The sequence below is a fragment of the Blennius ocellaris genome (genome assembly GCF_963422515.1).
Source record: "Blennius ocellaris genome assembly, chromosome: 14".
NCBI lineage: Eukaryota > Metazoa > Chordata > Actinopteri > Blenniiformes > Blenniidae > Blennius > Blennius ocellaris.
Window position 1 is genome coordinate 17,297,009 of NC_137663.1, and position 18,538 is coordinate 17,315,546.

Sequence of the window (18,538 nt, forward strand, 5' to 3'; positions counted from 1 at the left end):
AGAAGGAAAAAAAAAAATCAATACATTGCTCAGAATTAATCAGCTTTGTAAATACACATGTCTTGTTGCCTTGCGTATGCACATCTTCTGTTTCTTTGTCTCTCTTTCTCTATCTGTGCGCGCGCGCGTGTGCCGTTTGTGCGCATGCACGTGGGCGAGCGCTCCTGCGGGTGAGTGGCGACATCTCACACGCACACGCGGACTGAGCGGAGGAGCGCAGAGGTAAAGAAAGACTGGAGAAGAAAGGACGGGGGACTGAGAAGAGGAGATACAGATTGTGAGAGAGAGAAAGAACGGAGTAAGAAGAAGAAGAAGAAGAAGAAGAAGAAAAAAAAAAAAAAAAAAAACAGAAATCTGCCGGAGAATGAAAAAGTAGAGCTGCTACCCTCCATCTGTCACTTGAAGTTTGATTCAACAACCAGCCGAAGAGCTCCATGAGCGGAAAAACGAAAAGCAAAGAGGATAAAGACCATGCCACCAAAGGTGAGTGAGATCAGGAGAACAATGCAGACTGATTGTGCGCGTTTGGTCTCGATTGCAAAGAGAAAAGGGGAAATATCGCTTTGTGAATAATATGCTGAGATCAGCACGCTGGCTACTTTATTTCCATTGTTCTCTCGGTCCAGGAGACAGAACAGGGCATTATCTTCCAATGTGGGTTTAAAAGCATCCTTAATAAACCTGACAGAAATGTGCATCGAGTCAATATGCACATGCAAACACGCTTTTCTATCTCTTACATGTTTTCTCTGTGCGGGGTTTTTGCATGAGCCTCGCATGGAGTTGATTACATTGAGCTCAAGATGAAATACTATCCAATATGTGTCCAACCTTGTAAAATCAGGGAAATACGTTATTACTTCCCCAATAGAGAGGTTTCTGGGTCTCAGATGCAATTTCACCAACGCGCGCACATATTCATTCATTCCTCCCCTCCAGACGGTAATAAAATCGACACGGGATTAACACCGCAATGGAAACTGGGAAACTATCATTGCCATGGAGACCAAAAAAGGGAGTTGCCCGCAAGATGAGCGCGAGCTTGCATGAGAAATGTGTGTGAAGCTCGTGTTCATTCATAAAACTGTGGATTCCTAATAAAACTGTGTTTATATGTTAAAGTGGGAAATCTCTCACGGAAGAACACAAATTGCAACTAAAATGCGGAAAAGTTGTTCACATACCATGACCACTATTCCATAAATTGTTCCCTGAAACCTGAATCGAGCTTTGTTTTTATTCAACTTTAACTGATTTTTTTTTTTCCAATAGTAAAATTATGAAGCGAGTTTATTGCAATTTACTCCAGTGCTTTGTCTTCGGCCTCTTTGAATTCCATAAGTAATTAATAGTTACAGTAATAGCTCACACCAAATGATCACAGCGAATCATCTCCCTTCATCTGACCCTTCCACTGCCTTCACTGTCACACCAACTAATTTAAAAACACTCAATGGACCACATCTTATGATGTGAAACCAGTAGGATACTGAGTGGTAAAAACTTCCACATGATGGAGACACAAAACATTACATTTGTTTAGTTTGCGGTTATTTATCCTGTCTATTTGTGGCCTTCCTTGGTTTGATGCTGCAGGTGGATTATGTAGGGCAGACATTGTTTTCAAGGGAAGTGGCGTCCACAAAGTTAAGGTTGTGAGTTTGTCAAACGAAGGTCGGACTTTCAATCCCACTGCTGCCTGTGAGGTTTACGTCATGAACAGCATATGGAACAAACATCAACAATTGCTCACCTGTCAGCCACTGATCACTGCATAATGCTTTTTTTTTTTTTTTTTTTTTTTTAACTTTTTACCCTGAAAGTGTGTGACTGTGGCAGTTACACTGTGATGGACTAAAGCTCTCCAGCATGAGCCCATAGTGAGCGAGGACGAGCTCCAGCCCTCCGCAACTCTTATCCCGAGCTGGATGAAGACACTGAACTAAGCAGAAGATTGAGGCGGTCCCTTCTACCCCATACATATAGAAGGAATAGGACCATTTAATTGGGATGCAGATTGTAGACACTGTACACTTGATTAAGCATTCCGAAGAGTAATTGAGGTATAAATAAAGAGCATGTGTGTCAGTACATTCAGAGATATGTCAAATGGCTTCACTGTAATAGCATCCAGTTTTTATCTGAATGTCAGCAGATATTGAACTGTAGCATTAGGGGCTGGTTGAAAAGGAAGAAAAAAAAAACAACCCCATGGGTGACAGTGACGTAGTAAACCTAATTTACGGTAACCCTCCCTCATAAAGCTCCAGTAAAAGATGCAAAGCAAACACATCGGTAGAGAGACAAGGCAGAAAGAAAACTGTCCAATAAACAGGAGGCGATGATTTATAGGATGATAGGCCCTCCAAGAGGCTGTAACAACCTCTGTACAGTGTAATGAACCTCCATAACAGTAGATTCTTTTTTTTCTCTGAGTCAGCTGTGTTCACATCAATGCAGTGTGTACATTGCAACCATCTCATAAACAGGCCCAGTGAACAAATATGATGTTTAATATAGCCTGTATATTATAACGCACTGCATCAGCCCGATGTTCAGCAGGCTTGAAGTGAGCTGGCATTTATTGCAACAGCCGAGAAGAGCTCAACTCCCAAATCTGAATTAGCTTCAATGACAAAAAAAGAAAAGAAAGAATGATTACATTTATGGAAAATAAATATCAAGAAACAGATGTGGATCAAAAAATCCGACTGAGGAATTTCATTTACAGCCTGAGCCATTCACACATTGATCAATTCACCACAAAGACAACTCTAAAAGTAGGAGTGTCCTTGAAATGCATCAAGACAAGTTTGACTAAAACCTCCTCAGAGTGTACTGCTCTCTGTATTTCAGTTGGACGACAGGGTCACGTGTCAGCTTATTCTGTTCAGTATACTATAAAACAATGGAGGATTAAGTTTAGGTACAAGATGAACTCATTAACATCCTGTTCCTTAAAAGAGATTAGACTTAGAAATTGGAAATTACATTTTTGGGCACACGTCCACAATCCCAGGACATGAGTCCCTACACACGCGCGCGCGCGCACACACACGCCCTTCTTGGACTTGCTTTCTCAATCATGGTATCTGATAATGTGGCGCCATCTTGTGGTTCTTTCTTGCAGAGAATACGCAGCGAATGACAACAGACCTTGAAAAATCTGAGGAGACTTGTAACAGCCGCAAAAGGTTTTTTAATAGGTTTCTAATTGAACCCTGGCTACCGGCCCAGGCTTATGGCCCCTGACTCTTTGCCAAAACCTGCTGGCATATTTGTGGTTTGCTATTTCAAGCCAAGGCGAAAGAGTTTTTTTGGGAAATTGTGTCTTTGTGCAAACCTAAAATTGGACTTATGTTCAGCTGAAATGAATTGATGGATAAAGGAAGACTGAGAACATATTTTTTATTATTAACTCTGTTATTATTATTCCACATCTACTCAATACCAGTATGTTTCTTCATCACAGGAATCCTTGGCATACAACTAGTAGGACCTATAGCAAGTCTCTGGAAATTGTAGTTAGGATGTTATATTTCTCCCCCTGGTAGCTTTTCTATTCAATGTGCTGCGTTTGCATGTTTTCCAGGAACATCCTTCACTGTCTTCAGTAATTTTTATGATCTCCTGTAGTGCAGGCTATGCCGCAGCAGCGGACACTCTGCATTGTGTTTTGTAACATTACAGCGATATGGATGTGTTTTTAACTGGCTGCTTCACAGGAAGTATCACAGAACAACAAAGTAATGGGCTGATAATATCCAGTTAAGGATGGCTGCATGGACTCCGTGCATAATACTGAACTTGGCAGTGCTTACTTTGTACTGTGCTATGATGCTGCAGACTAACTGTGAGCTGCTGTGCGAGGCCAAATCTGTGTGTTTTTGAGTGTTTGTGTGTGTTTCTGTTTCACAATGGCTGATAATTAGAGTGATTTTAAATGATTCATTTGTATTTGTTTATCTTAAAACACACTTGTGATCCTGAGTATCCTGAATGTTTTCTACAATATTATCTTGCTCCAATAAATATCCAGGTCACATACTTTTCATGAGTTCCACCAAATAAGATTGACCTCTTATCATTTTCTACATAGTCAACTTTTATGGTCGATAATATAGAATTTAAAATATATTGGTGAGCGTGTGTGTATTGTTTTGGGAGCGGTGAACTGAATCTGATATTAAAACATCAGTTCGATCCCATCTGAGATTTATGTCTGTTATGGATTGTTGTGGGTTTTTTTTAAGTAATTTCCTATTCTGATGAGCCAGTAACCTGATATACACTCTGAGGGCCACTTCATTAGGTCCATTTGTACAATCTAAATAGGATTCAGTACAACAGCACTGCCATAAATTTTGCATTTGCAAAAGTAATAATATTCAGTTTTGCCGAGAGTTGTTTCTATTATCCTTCAGCTTTTGTGTTAACTTGATTGGCAAAATATTAAAGGCACCTATCATTATACGGAAGTCCAGCTCAATTTCATGGCAAACTGCAATCCCATGTTTTGTTTTTATTATCATTATTATTATTATTTATTTATTGTGTGCATGTTATCTCAGTTTATGCAGTGAGTTTCAACTTCAGCAGTGATGAGTCTGCTTCCAGATAGTGGCGGTGAAACATAATTACTGTCATGGCTTCGGGGGCCCAAGAGACTAACATGGGTTTTAGCCATTTTTGCAGACTAATTATTCAAGATTCTTCATTATATTCACGTTTAGCTGAGGATGAAAGCAAACAGTAGTTGGAGAGCGAAAATGAGTTTTCAATGGCAACAAAAGGCAATTAACATAGTATTGTAACACTGACAAGAGAGTCTCAAGAGCCTCTTGGAACTTAGAGGTAACAGATTTTTTTTTTTTTGTGGCGCGGGTAAACATAGTGTAAGTTTGGAGGTGATTGGGAGGTCGTTACAATGTGCTTACCGATGCAGTAAATGGGTGTCTGCTTGGCGCAGGAGGGCCTCGGTTTTCACTCTGATCTCACTCAGAAATACTATGAGAAAACCTGCACAGTTTCCTTGATAGATCCTTCTATTTGAGAGAGGCCTGCTGGCTCCCTCGCGCACTTATTGTGCCAGATCAGCGGGCCTCGAGATGAATCATTAATGACCGGTTCCAACGGCTTAATGGCCTCTAATGTTCTGTAATGATCTCCCGTCAACGCCATGTGCGCGGCCTTAATGGATCCAATGCCGTGGAGGATTCTCCGGCTTGAACTTCAGTAATTCGTCCCCTTTTGGTGGAGCAGGAAGTAGAAATCGCCGTGCGCACACGGCTCCGGAGCTCCACGGGCGCAGCATGAGTTTCCCTCTCCGTCGATCGACTTCAGGTAGGACCGAACTCAAAGAGAGGCACTCAACTCTAATATCACCCACACTGTGCGCAAAAGACTGGCTGCGGTCGTGTTTGCGCACTTCTATTGTGCTTTTGGGCACGTCTTGTTTCAAAATCCAAAAGAAGAGCCAATAATTTCAAGCTGCAGGTTGGATAACATTGGGGAACGTGCCTTCAAAGTCTTTAAAGTCGCCACTACAATGCTATTTTCCTGTTGGAAAATAGTGTCAAAGCTACTTAATTAGTTTAGATTTGGTGTAAATGTCGACCTTTCAATTATTTTAGGATGTTTTGAAAGAGTATTTGCATGGAATGTGTGTTTGCAACTCATCTGGAACTTGAAGCTCTGTCCGTGGTGCTGAAAACAGCGCAGGACGCGCCCAGTTGGAGAGGACAGCTCCAACCGAAACAGCTCCTTTACAAGCTGGTCTCCTTTTAACTCAATACATTCATTATACACCACCTTGCAGTGTCAGCTTTGCAACTTCAAGAATACATTCATATTTACATCGATGCAAGGTTCCAGGGATGAAGAACATTTTACAACTTCAACTTGGAATAACCAAATAGAAGTAATACAAAAAATAAATAAAAATAAATCAACACCCTGGTGTTATCTTGTAAGCCATAGATTTGAGGTTTTATTGACCCAACATAATACAAACCTCTTCAGACACCCTGAATCAGTCTCAGCACTGTGCTCTCACACTAATCCTTTTACTACCAACGTCCATGTCGACCTGCACAGCTTGCTCCAATGTACTCCGCCAAAACAAGATTACCCAAAATGCATTGAAAAATGTTATGTCAGCCAAAACATTCTGAAATACAATTCAAATGCAAGTGTAGTAGTTTTTTCTTTTCTTTTCTTTTTTTAAATGTAAATATGCATAAAGTGGAGGTTTAAGTTTAACTGAAGGCCTCAGTGGCGCATGCTGTTAATTTTCCGTGTAAAATGCCGTTTATTCTTTAGTTTTTGGTTGCACTGATAATCGCGCTCATATTTCTATATGCTCTATTGAGACAGTCTATTAGGTTGCTCCCTTTTAGAGGGCCAGTCTCAACAAATCATTACTACTTGTGCTGGATCCCCATTCATAGAAGTCACAGACAAATTTCCCCCTTCGATACATCATATAGGGAAACTATATGATAATAAAACCATTAGCGGTTGTGTCAATCCCATAAACCGAATGGTTAATTGTATATCTCTACGTTTTTATAGATCAAGCCATAACCTCTCCATTGCAATACTGTATGTCTGCTCTTGACTGCACTGTTGTACTTTTTCTGCCATAGCACGTATGATAGGTTGATCGCATTCATTTAGGCTATATAGTCTAATTTTATAACTAAGATATGGCATATTGAATGCAATCATTTTGAGTCTATTTAAAAAGGAGATGTGTTCTAATATTAGAAACAAATTCATTACTAATCCCCCCACCCCCCTCCCCAACCCCATGTTATTTGGCTGCTGGTTTGATTGATTGCTTTCCTATTTAGTAACTTATTGATTTGCTTGCTTCCTCGAACATTTAAATCCGTTCTTGTGGCAGCTCCAGGCAGAAAGTTTGACTTATTGTTCCCCAGCATCACCTTGCATCTGATTTGTGCTCTCACTTTGTGTGGCAGCTGCTTTTAAAAGGCACGTGTCAGGAGTGAGTTTGAAGCAGGAATCTGAAACATGAAATAAAGATGAGGAGCTCGACTTCACTCTCAGTCGTTTGTTTGCTTGTGCCGTTACCTTACCCACGTGGTTGCTTTTCTATTTTGATGTTAAAGGTGACACTACAGGTCGGTTATGGAATCCTTGATGGCTAGTGTGTGGTCTCAGGGAATGTGGGTTGAACAGCACACTCACATCCAGAGCTATGTCTATTTGTACATATACAAGGGTCTTACCTAACCAGAAGGCCACTGGCGTGACTTCAATTCCCTCATGACTCCACTTCCATGACCAGGTCCTGACCTCTGTGTGTGTCCACAGTCCATCACTTTCTCCCCACCCACTTGCCTTATTCTCACAGTGGGCTGCAGCTTTCCTGAGTTTGCCTCCTCCTCAGTCATGTAACTGCTCACCACATCCTCTTGTTCTCCAGCCATCGATTTTCACTATCTTTTCCACTGGAGAACAGCACGCTCAGACTCTGCCCGCTGTTCGGCGCCAGGTGCCACATGCCTTTCGACCTCCGCTGCGAGTGTGTCCGCTGCCTCCTCATCCTCATCCTCTTCTTCTTCTTCTCCCTCTTCTTCTTCTGTACCAGTTGGAGTTGCAGTTGCCATGCGCCATTGCAGCTGAATCTGGCTCTGACAGCTGTGCATCTGTTTTCCTGGGAGGGGGGGGGGTTGCCTGTAGCCAGCCCACATGCATAGAGTGGATGATTGCTTGGCTGTATGTGCCTCTGCTCCTGCGCAAATGCAAAGGGAACATCTAGAAAAGGACACGGCTCACCTACAGAAGCTCTGTTGTTCCTTCGTACACGCTGCAGCCTTTCGGCAGTGGTGAACCTCTGCACCAAAATAAGATGAGAGCCCCTCCTTTCTCCCCTCTCTCTCTCTCTCACACACACACTCATCAGGTCCCCCTCTCTGCTAATCCTTTCCCTTTGCTTCATTGATTTCTATATGTCTCCGTCATATTTTACTAATGCTTCCTTGCATGTTTTCCTTTAGTCTCAGTCTTCATTCTCCAGCCTTTCCTCCCTCACTCACACACCGACACACCATCTCTCTCCTGCCGATTTCCCTCTTTGAAAATTTGTCCTTCTCCTTCATTCATCATTCTCTTTTCCAATCCATTTCCCACAAGCTTTTCTTCTCCCTGCTCTCTATCTTCCTCTCTCTCTCTCTCTCTCACTCTCTCTTGCACACACTCTCACAGGCACACTCAATATCTAATTTTCCTCTTCTCCACCCCCCTCTTTTCATTATTCCTCCTCCCATTCACTCACCTGTCTGTTCCATCTAACCCCTCTTATTATTCTGTTTATTTTCCCTCACTCCTCCTCTTATATATTATATATTACCCCCCCCCACACACACACACACACACACACACACCTCCCTCCTTTCCCATCCTCTCTTTCTCCCCCAGTCTGCCTGCTTATCATCATCACATCAGTATTCAGTGGAACATGTAAATATCATGCCACGTGGGGCGCAGGGCTACAGGTGTCCCCTTCAACCCCTTCTCCACCCCCCCAGCAACTTCACCCCACCGCCCTCCACACACACACACACACACACACACACACACACACACACACACACACACACACACACACACACACACACACACACACACACACACACACACACACACACACACACACACACACACACACACGCACCGCTGCTCTTCCACGGGGCGGGCAGGGCTGCAGCAGTTTTATGAACGGCACGGCTGCATCATGAGCCCTTTCCCACAGAACGAGCGGAAAACTGTTTCATTGACAAACATCCCGGTTGCTGCATTTCTGTCACGGACGGCGTCGAGAAGCGGAGCATCGCCGGGGGAGCGGCGCAGAGCAGCAGCAGCAGCAGCAGCAGAGGAGGAAGAAGCAGCTGCAGTCATCTTCAACAACAAGCCCCGCTGCCGAGCGCACCGGTTCAGGAGCTGTTGATTGGCCACTTGGACCCGGGCCGACTCCTCGCGCATCCACGCACTCTCGGGACAGTCAGGAGAACCACTTGAAGGAGGAGGAGGGGGATTCGACAGTTTTTGCCACTCAGACCCCGTTCTTTTGGGGCGGGAGGGGGGAGGTGGGGTGGCTGGGCTGTGAGGTGGCGTCGTTACAGGCTCGGTCCTCTGACACGCTGCTGGACTTGTTTTAACGACTTCCATGAAGCGCCCGGACGCACCGATGGAGGAGGATGCTGGGCGCGTGTTAAATTCACGGATATCTGCGAGACTGCGGCGGCCGGTGCGCGATGAGAACTGAGCCGTGGGTGGTGTAGACCCCTTCCCCGCACCCCACCCCCCCAACCCCACACTCACACCCCTCCACACCGCCTTGTCCGCGAACAGCCCCGCTCTCCAACCGGGACGCACAGGCTCTTTCCGCTCCGCCGGGGGGGAACATGTCCCGGGCAGCGGCGATCGCCAGCTCCCTGATCCGCCAGAAGCGGCAGGCGAGGGAGCGCGAGAAGGCGAACGCATGTCGCGGCAGCGGCAGTCCGAGCAACAGCAAAGGCACCAACGAGAAACCGAGCAAGCTGAACGTGTTCTCGCGTGTTAAATTGTTTGGCTCGAGGAAGAAACGGAAGAGAAGGCGACCGCCAGGTCTGAGAGCTTTTCTTTCTTTTTTTTTTTTTTTTTAGGAAAGCACCATCATCTCAAAGCATCTTCACCTTCCAAACACCATTCCCCCCCCCCCACCACCATCATCATCATCATCATCACCACCACCACTGGGCAGGTTCCTCACTTCATCTGTCACCCCCGTGGACAGCCAGCTCTCCTCCTCCTGGCTCGGGCTCTCACATCAATCCTGTTGCATGACACCACAAACATCTCATGTAAATAACTTTGTCATCCCAAAGTGTCATCAGCATGTATGTGATCACTAAAGAGAAATAAAACGAGGATCCTGAATAAAGGAGAGCTGCATTGTATTTATTTATATCTATTTTGGTACATGTCAGTCATTATATGGTGTTAATGTGTGCCACAGTGTTGAGGGGGTCAGAGATCTAAAATGGGCCCTCAAGCCCCAGTGACTGGAAAAGTATAAACAGCCTCTTCCTTCTTTGACACTTCCGACTTCCCGGAGACTTTCTGGGTTTTGATGCATGGGATCACATGATGGCAATGAGGAGTGAATGCAGTTTTAAAGTGTCTTTTCTGCTCTGCTCTCGCCTCAGAGCCCCAGTTAAAGGGCATTGTGACCAGGCTATCCAGTCGCCAAGGCTTCCAGCTGCAGATGCAGCCCGATGGCACCATCGATGGAACCAAGGACGAAGACAGCACATACGGTGAGTCTGACTCTCGTCTGTGGGGATCCATAAAAAGCATTTGAGGGGCTCAATTTTTCAATATTTGAATTGATCTTGCTTCCTTGCAAAAGGAAAACCTTGCAGCGGCAACTGAGTTTTTTCATCATTGATTAAACTGCCAGGTGTTTTCTTCAGTCATTGATTAAGAAAACTGTGAAAAAATGATGACCTGCAGCATTTCAACAAGTTGAAGCAACCATTCCCATCACAGCTTTAACCCATTATAGGACACTCCTGGAAAGACTTTCAGATTGAAAATGTCAGACACAGAGTGATTTGAGGAAGTTTAAAGTGCAAAAACTCCCTGATGGGCCATTTGGACATGTTCAAATCTGTTGAAATTAAACCGACCCATATATCACCATCGTAAAAACAATCTTAAAATATAATCAATAGATTGCCTATACACTATTGAGTCCCACCATAAAAGTGTTATTTGATACAACTCAAGCGCAAAGTGGGTTTTTATAATTATCAGTTTAGAAAAAAAGGAAGATATGCAAAAGTTACTAAATATTATTTCTTGCTTGATAAAAAGGTTAAAGGAATTTAAAACATGTATAGTACAGTATTTAAATACTTCATGCTACAATAGAACATTGAAACATACTGAAGCTTTAATGGGTGATTAACAAGAGGTGATTTAATTCAATTCCCACAATTCCACTTTGCAGTTAACGTCCAAACTTGCTTGAATCCAATTTAATGATAAACGTCTCTCCAATGGAAATCTGTCTGATGTGGGAATTGTAATTCAATCTGTCTCTTCGCAACATGTCAAGTGTTCATTTAATTAGTAAGACGTACAGGCTTTCCCTCCAAATGTCATCTGACAACATGGCAATCTATCTCATTTAAATGTCCCCTTGTTAAAGAAATTGATTAAATGCAGCATAAGACACCCGGCAATCTTCAGAGCCCAGAGAGGAGGGAAAAAAAATGGACGGGGCTGAACCTGTGAACAGATCCTTTTTCGCCTCCTCTATCTCGTTCTCGCTCTTCCTCACACAGCCTCCAATGTGTGATTGATACAGCTAATTCAGTTGTGTTGCTGAGGTCCAGACGCCAATCCCTCGACTTCATGTGCAGAGTCGCTGTCTCATATCAATCTCTGCTACTCCGGAGGCCACCAGTGTACAGAGAGAAGGACAGGACCACAAAGACAGACTGTTCTTTAATTAGACGATTACACGACGTATACATGATGTTAACGCCTACCCACATAAAATGAGTCACGCGTGACTTGGGTTTGGCTAATCCATGTAATCCACATCTTCATATAACCACAGTCATTATTAAGAACATGGCTGGTTAAATTATTATAATTAAAGGAAGGCTGGGCTCGTCAAACTGCCAGGAATAATTATGTCCCAGAATACTGTAAAAACATATAAATAACGCTTCTGTCATTTATATGTTAGGAGGAGAAAATTAGTTTACATTTAAGTCACATTCGGTCTTTACATTTTGCCACAGTAGATTGTATGTTCATTTAACATCTCAGAATATTTGCATTTGAACAATATTGACATTGTGGCTTGGGAACCGTAAAGAAATAAATCATATTGGAAAAATAGTCAGACACACTTGAAGCTTGCAGTCTGGCAATGCTCACTTTGCTCTGCACGCTGGAATAACTTTCTCATTAAGGTTTTCAAGGAATGATGAATTTGTCAATTCAGCTACTGTTTTTGTTAAGTTTCAGCGAACTCAGATTCAAATGATGAATTCAAATATATGGGGCCAATTCGCCAAATTTTAAAATGATCTTGTGGGAAAGCACCTTTAAATTATTGTCCTGGAATCTGATTACCTGTTTGCATTTTCAATTGATTTTGACATAAACTGAGCAGGCAAATTAATGAGTGTGAGAATGAAGATGTTCTTCTCGTTACAGTTTGTAAACCCCAAGATTATCCGTTTCTCTCTGATCTATGTGCCCGTAAAGTGAACATTTATGAGTTTTGAGCTATTATTAAAAAAATTAAATGACACTTGAAGGCATGATTTACTGTGTGTTAAATTGTAATGGGCACTTCTCACTAGCTACTGACATTTCACAGGCAAAGTGATCGAGCTGGAAAAATAGCCGACATTTTAGTTGATAATGAAATTGCTCATTAATTGCAACTTCAATGGGAACATTTTCATTTGTGTCATCGTGGCAGTAGCTGTAAGCCCTGTTGAATGTTTTCCTGTTGAAATGTGTCCTTGCTCTACAACCAAATGTTTACCAAGCCTCGCTTTGCTGCACGTCTTTTGATAATTCTTGCCCTTTTCATCCCACGCTTAATACTGGGAGCTAAATTGGTGTAATTCAGCCTCCTGAGCGCCTGACTGACCTTCTGAAATAGCTACTCTGTGGCAAAATGGAGGTGTCATCATGTCATTGATATTGATGAGGATTTTTCTCTGTTTCCCTTTCTCTCCCTAACTGTGTGAATGCTCGTCTGTTTGCTCGGTGCGCTAATGTGTTTGTTGTGCGTGGCTCTGTGTGTGTGTGTGTGTGTGTGTGTGTGTGTGTGTGTGTGTGTGTGTGTGTGTGTGTGTGTGTGTGTGTGTGTGTGTGTGTGTGCGCGCTTGCACGTACGTAGCTGTGTTCAACCTGATCCCAGTGGGGCTTCGTGTGGTGGCCATCCAGGGTGTGCAGACCAAACTTTACCTGGCAATGAACAACGAAGGCTTTCTCTACACCTCTGTAGGTCGCCACGGGCACAAGCCATAATCACAACCACCATCATCATCATCATCATCATCACTCGAGGCTAAACTCTCTACTGTAGGTCAGGTTGAGTAATAAACCAGAACTTTTGAATGTGAGCATTCCTATTATCATCGTATCATCACATCAATACTTTAACTATAGCATTGCCTTGTGAGTCAGGCTGTTATAATCCAGCGTCTGAGCCGCTCCCATCGGTCTCCTGATTGTGTGACTTCTCAGGATTGATTTCAGATCATCTCCCAGCCTCTTTCTCTTTATCTCCTTTCAATCATCCTTTGATTGTGAGATTAGTTTGTGTCCACTAATAACACGCAGCTCCTGGATTGTTTTTTTTTTCTTTCATGCCTTTCCAATTAGAGGTACACATATATACGTATCTCTACCGTTGTGCATACAGTTTATCAGACAGGTCACAAGGTAGTGTTGGCTGCGGCGTAGTGCATAAAGTGCCTCACTTTAGCTCTCTGGTATCGACAGTGGGTGGTGTGGAAGCGATATCAAAAAAAAAAAAACCAAAAAAAAGAATCAACAAAAATACCACGCAATCTAAACAAAGCTGTGAGATGAGAACTAACACAGAGGAAATGGAAAAATGCTGCACACTTTGATGTAATAACAGCCATGCTGCTACGCCTGTGCAGGCACGTATACCACAACAATATCTGGTACATCGTGCCCAGACCTGAATACCTCGTGTTGTTATTCTGAGGTGGCTGGCCGCAGTCATAACGCTGATATCACTAGTTCCATCTTCGCTCTTGATATTACATACACAATGTAATCACAGTATTTGTGAACACATACATATTAAAGCTCTCTGCTCGGTGTTTCCTTAATTTATCTATGCAACGATCGTTGTATCCACAAACTTAATCAAAACCCATGCGCAACATACGAGTGAAGGATAGAAAAAAAAAAAAGCATCTTTTCTGTATCTTTCCGTCTCCCCCGGCAACCTGGGCACCATCTTTCTCTCAGTGGGCTGGTTGGTATTCAAGGGAGTAGCCGGTTGCTATGGAGATCCAGGAATAAGGAAATGCAAATGTCAGCTGTCCTAAGTTGGTGCAGTTTGTTCTGTGAGAGTACGGCCAGGCCGAGATAATGAATCACAGAGGTGACCAAACTGATGGGCGAACACTCTGATAGGGAGGAATGATGGAGTGCTAGTTAACGGAGTTGCCATTGCAAACTCAAACCTTCAGTGACTCCACTCCTGCAGCTCATGCCTCAACCACTCCATCGCCACTTAATCACCTCGCCATCGGCTTTCTTTTGTAATTTGTTTGAAAATGTGTCTTCCCCTCTCCTTCAGGAACATTTCACCCCGGAGTGTAAATTCAAGGAGTCGGTGTTTGAGAACTACTATGTCACCTACTCCTCCATGCTGTACCGGCAGCAGGCTTCAGGCCGGGCCTGGTACCTGGGACTCAACAAGGAGGGGGGGATCATGAAGGGGAACCACGTCAAGAAGAACAAGGCCGCCGCACACTTCATACCGAAACCACTCAAAGGTAGGGCCAGCTCCAGGTTGTGACAGATATTTAGCAATTGTCTCAGTTGTGTATTTCCTTTGAAATCCCTATTTAAAAACTGTAAATGGGAAATCACAGCGATCCAGTTTAATTCATGTCACCTTGAGCCCTCCCCAAGTTTACTATTATTACTAGTTTACCACGTCTTTGCCAGCCGCTTTGATTTTTCACTGCCACTCTGAATTATTACTTTCACAGAGAGGAAAAAAAAAAAGAAAAGAAAGAAAGATCAAAACTCCAGTGATGTACAAGCTGATTTCTGTGACTGTCAGGCATCCCGAGGAGCTTAAGCCAGCCTGTAATAACAAATCCACACAAAGGCCGGTAACACAGTCTGAAAGCACAGAACAAATAAGCACCATGAAAGCACTTTCAGATCTGGATGGTGTGAGTGAATGGATCGAGCCACAGAGGCCTCAACTGTCACACACACTGATGACTGTGTGGAGACGTTTTCTAACATCGCAATGAATCCAAAGTGGGATTTCACTCCACTGACAAAGAAAAACACGACGTACTGACGAGGCCTGAACATGCCACATGAAATAATGCTGTCGAGTGGTTGTGATCACGATACTTTCGATAAATACAAACACTTATGTGTTAATGTTAGCAGTGTTAATGTCTTTGTGCTTTGAGATTTGTTCTTAAAAATAACAGCGCTCTTTCTCTTGACCTTAATTTACACCAGCTGTTACTGGACTCTTTTTTTTCTTTTTTTTTTTAATTATTCATCACATGCTTGTCTGCAGTTCCCACCAGAAGCTTTTTAGAAAGAAATATATATTTTTAATATACTCTGTTTTGTACTTTTTTCTTCTGACTTCTGTCCTGTAGCCACCAGGTCTGAAATAATTCGACCCACTCATCGGGTCATTTATTAAAAATGAGTTAATCGCACGATCTTTGTGAACTGATTGCAATCAACTGGACTTTTCTTTCATATTTGAAATTCTTTCATTTTGAATTTGCAGATAATGAAGGCACAGTGCACGGAAACATAATGTTAAGCAGTACAGCCAGTGTTTTGCGATATGTATATTGCACCCTACTTTGCAATATATCGTGTAGTTCCAGTTGTGCTGACCCATTTGAGGTCCTTCATGCATCCTAGTTTAGTAAAATCCCAGTTGATTTGCTGCAATTTAGAGAATTTTAGCAAGAATTTCCCATTTTAAAAAATACATTTCTGAGATAATGAGACCGCTTAAGTAATGATACAATAATCGAGGTATCGTGGACAAGTTAGAAAAGAGACAAGGAAGTAAAATGTGGAGTGTAAATAAAATATTTGGAATATCATGAAATTACATAAAGCAGACTTCAGGAGTTAGTATCTCTTGCATCAGTGTTTCTTTCAACTGTCAAACCAAATGACTGACGTGGATCACAGGTGCTAGCGAGGTTCAGCATATGTCAGAACTGGTCGCCTAGTGGGATTCAAACCTACAGTCTGGCATTTCCAAACTCACTGCCTTCAATGAGACCCAGGAAAAAAACAAAAAAAAACCTCCTGTGTGGGACAACACATGGAAGTTGAGGGGTTCGTTAGGTGACCTCGTGTCTCATTTACCTATAAATGTATTAAGACACAGTGACCGCTGCTCAATGTTATTTACATTTGCAAGTGTAATATAGTTAACCTATATAGATATTTAACAAGCTGACACACCTGACACAATAACTCGTGAACTAGAAGTAACATAGTTGTTGGCAATAAATAAGGAATGCCAAAATAAAAAGCGTTCACATCGTGTTTAATCTGTAATCAACAGTTTTTCTTTGGGACTCTCAATAAGGCAAATCATTTTTGAAGCATTAAATTTAAAACTGCCGCTTGACAATATAACAGATACTGTGGTATTGTGTATTGATACAGCCTTGTCATCAGTGTGTGAGAGTTGGCAGCCCCGTGTGAAATCCTTCACTTGCTCTTATCCATTATAGACCTACACGTCAACCTGCTAAGCCAAACCCATAAATACCCAATCAATTGTGAACTATTGGCCATATATATTAAAGTAGATTGTAAAATAAACGTATAATAGTGGCCCACTAGAGAATAGGACTTCAGGGATTATTGTATCTGCTTTGTCGTTGCCTTTAAACTGTATATTTGAAGATGAAGAGGAAGTAATAAGAAAAACAAGAGGGGAGTAATCAATATATCAAAATTAAGAATGGATTAAATGACATCACGTATTGGAAAGCCATGCTGGGGGCAATAAAACCATGAAAGATTTATCACCCAATTTTTGTTGTGGCTTTTCAGGGCAGTTTAACATCTGTCAGCTTGTCGCTTTTCTGTTTTGTGTTTTTATAAACCTCCACCTCGATTATTTGGTTTGACCGAAAGGTGAACATTCCTGTTCCTGTGGGGCCGCCGCCCTCTGTGGTTTCCGTGTGTCCCTGCTTGAACATGACTGACTATAATGAGTGGCTCGTTATCGGCCTTTCTCCATGATGACACATTCATTATATTCAAACGTGACGAAGCAGGAAAATATTGCAGACCCTCCAGGACCAGACTTGCACACCTCCGAGTTTGACTCTTACCACTTCATGATGCAAAAAGGGGATTGATTTTCAATAAAATAGCTCTAAAATCCCACCACACACCAGCCAGCCGGCTACAAACGGTAGGCAAAATGGGCTAGAGAGTCAGATATTTCCCTAAGGCATTGGTGAGGAGCACAACAAATCTGGGAGTGGGGGAAGCAATGGACTAAAATTCATCAGATGGTCGCAAATATATGCTAATGTTGCTCCGTTATGTGCTCAGTGTGGAGTTGGGCAACTTGCAACAGCAACAGTCGACTTTTGTTGTCAGTTGTGGATTTAAAGACAGAAATGCAAAATCAATAGTTATCTGCAAGCGGCTACAGATAGCTATTTACTTACCTGTGTGAATTCCTGCCTGATGATGAAATCAGGGCATAGAAATAATGAGGCTCTTGACAAGACCGAGCAATCAAATTAGAGTGATGATGTCTTGACTTAATGATTCATGTGATGTGTTTTCCAGTGGCCATGTACAGGGAGCCTTCACTCCACGACTTGACAGAACTCTCACGTTCAGGCAGCGGCACGCCGACCAAGAGTCGCAGCGCTTCGGCTCTACTCAACGGTGGAGGGAAGTCACCCAGCAACAATGACTTATCCTAGCCCCCCGACTCCTCACACACACACATACACACACACACACACGCAGACAAGGGCACACATACACTTACACAGACACTGCACGCATATACACACACACACACACACACACACACACACACACACACACACACACACACACACACACACACACACACACACACACATACACACGTACACACACCCACTCACACTCACAGATCTCAGGCCCACATGCCCACACTTCAGGCTGGTGAGGGGTTTGGAACAAGGCGCGGATGTAACGAAGGAAGACGGGGAATGTGTTCTTCCACTTAACGGAGCCCACTGTGACTGACTGTGTATGTAAATAAATCAAGGACAATCAATCTGTCTGGCTCTGCTGCTCGGGTCTGCAGAGGGACAGGACCTGTGAATCTCTTCCCTTTGACCACTCTTCCTGCTGTATCGTAACGAGACAGAACGAGCGAGGAGGAGAGAGAAAAGAGAGAAAGAGAGAGAGGGAGGGAGGTGGGAATCAAGCAGTCAGTCACGCAGTCAGATTTACAGACTGTTAAAGAGAACCAAAGAGTCCAAGTGTTAACCAATTAGGTTATCGCTATGAAGCAGGCGAGTGGTGGGAAGTGCCAGAGGGTTACAAAGGACGGGAGCAAGTCTTTATCTACTCTACGATACGCTATGTTTACACAGAGCTCATGGGGTTAAGTCATATTTTTAAAAATGACGAACGTAATTCCTTGTACACTTATGAGGACCGATCATTTGTTTGCATGCAGGTGTGCCTGTGCGTGCGT

At 43.0% G+C, this 18,538-nt stretch overlaps 1 protein-coding gene across 3 annotated transcripts; it reads left to right on the forward strand.

The window, feature by feature from the left end:
- Positions 1–434: 434 nt before the first annotated feature.
- Positions 435–17,768, forward strand: fgf13b (fibroblast growth factor 13b; the record flags this gene model as incomplete). Of its 3 annotated transcripts, none has more annotated exons than XM_080509512.1 (5): positions 435–483; positions 10,215–10,325; positions 12,941–13,044; positions 14,384–14,582; positions 17,629–17,768. In XM_080509512.1, 5 exons carry the CDS (start codon positions 435–437, stop codon positions 17,766–17,768), a joined length of 603 nt encoding a protein of 200 aa, XP_080365638.1. The 3 variants fall into 3 exon arrangements, with proteins under 3 accessions (XP_080365638.1, XP_080365639.1, XP_080365637.1); XM_080509513.1 differs by lacking the exon at positions 435–483 and adding an exon at positions 5,313–5,343; XM_080509511.1 differs by lacking the exon at positions 435–483 and adding an exon at positions 9,432–9,633.
- Between the last annotated feature and the right edge of the window lie 770 nt (positions 17,769–18,538).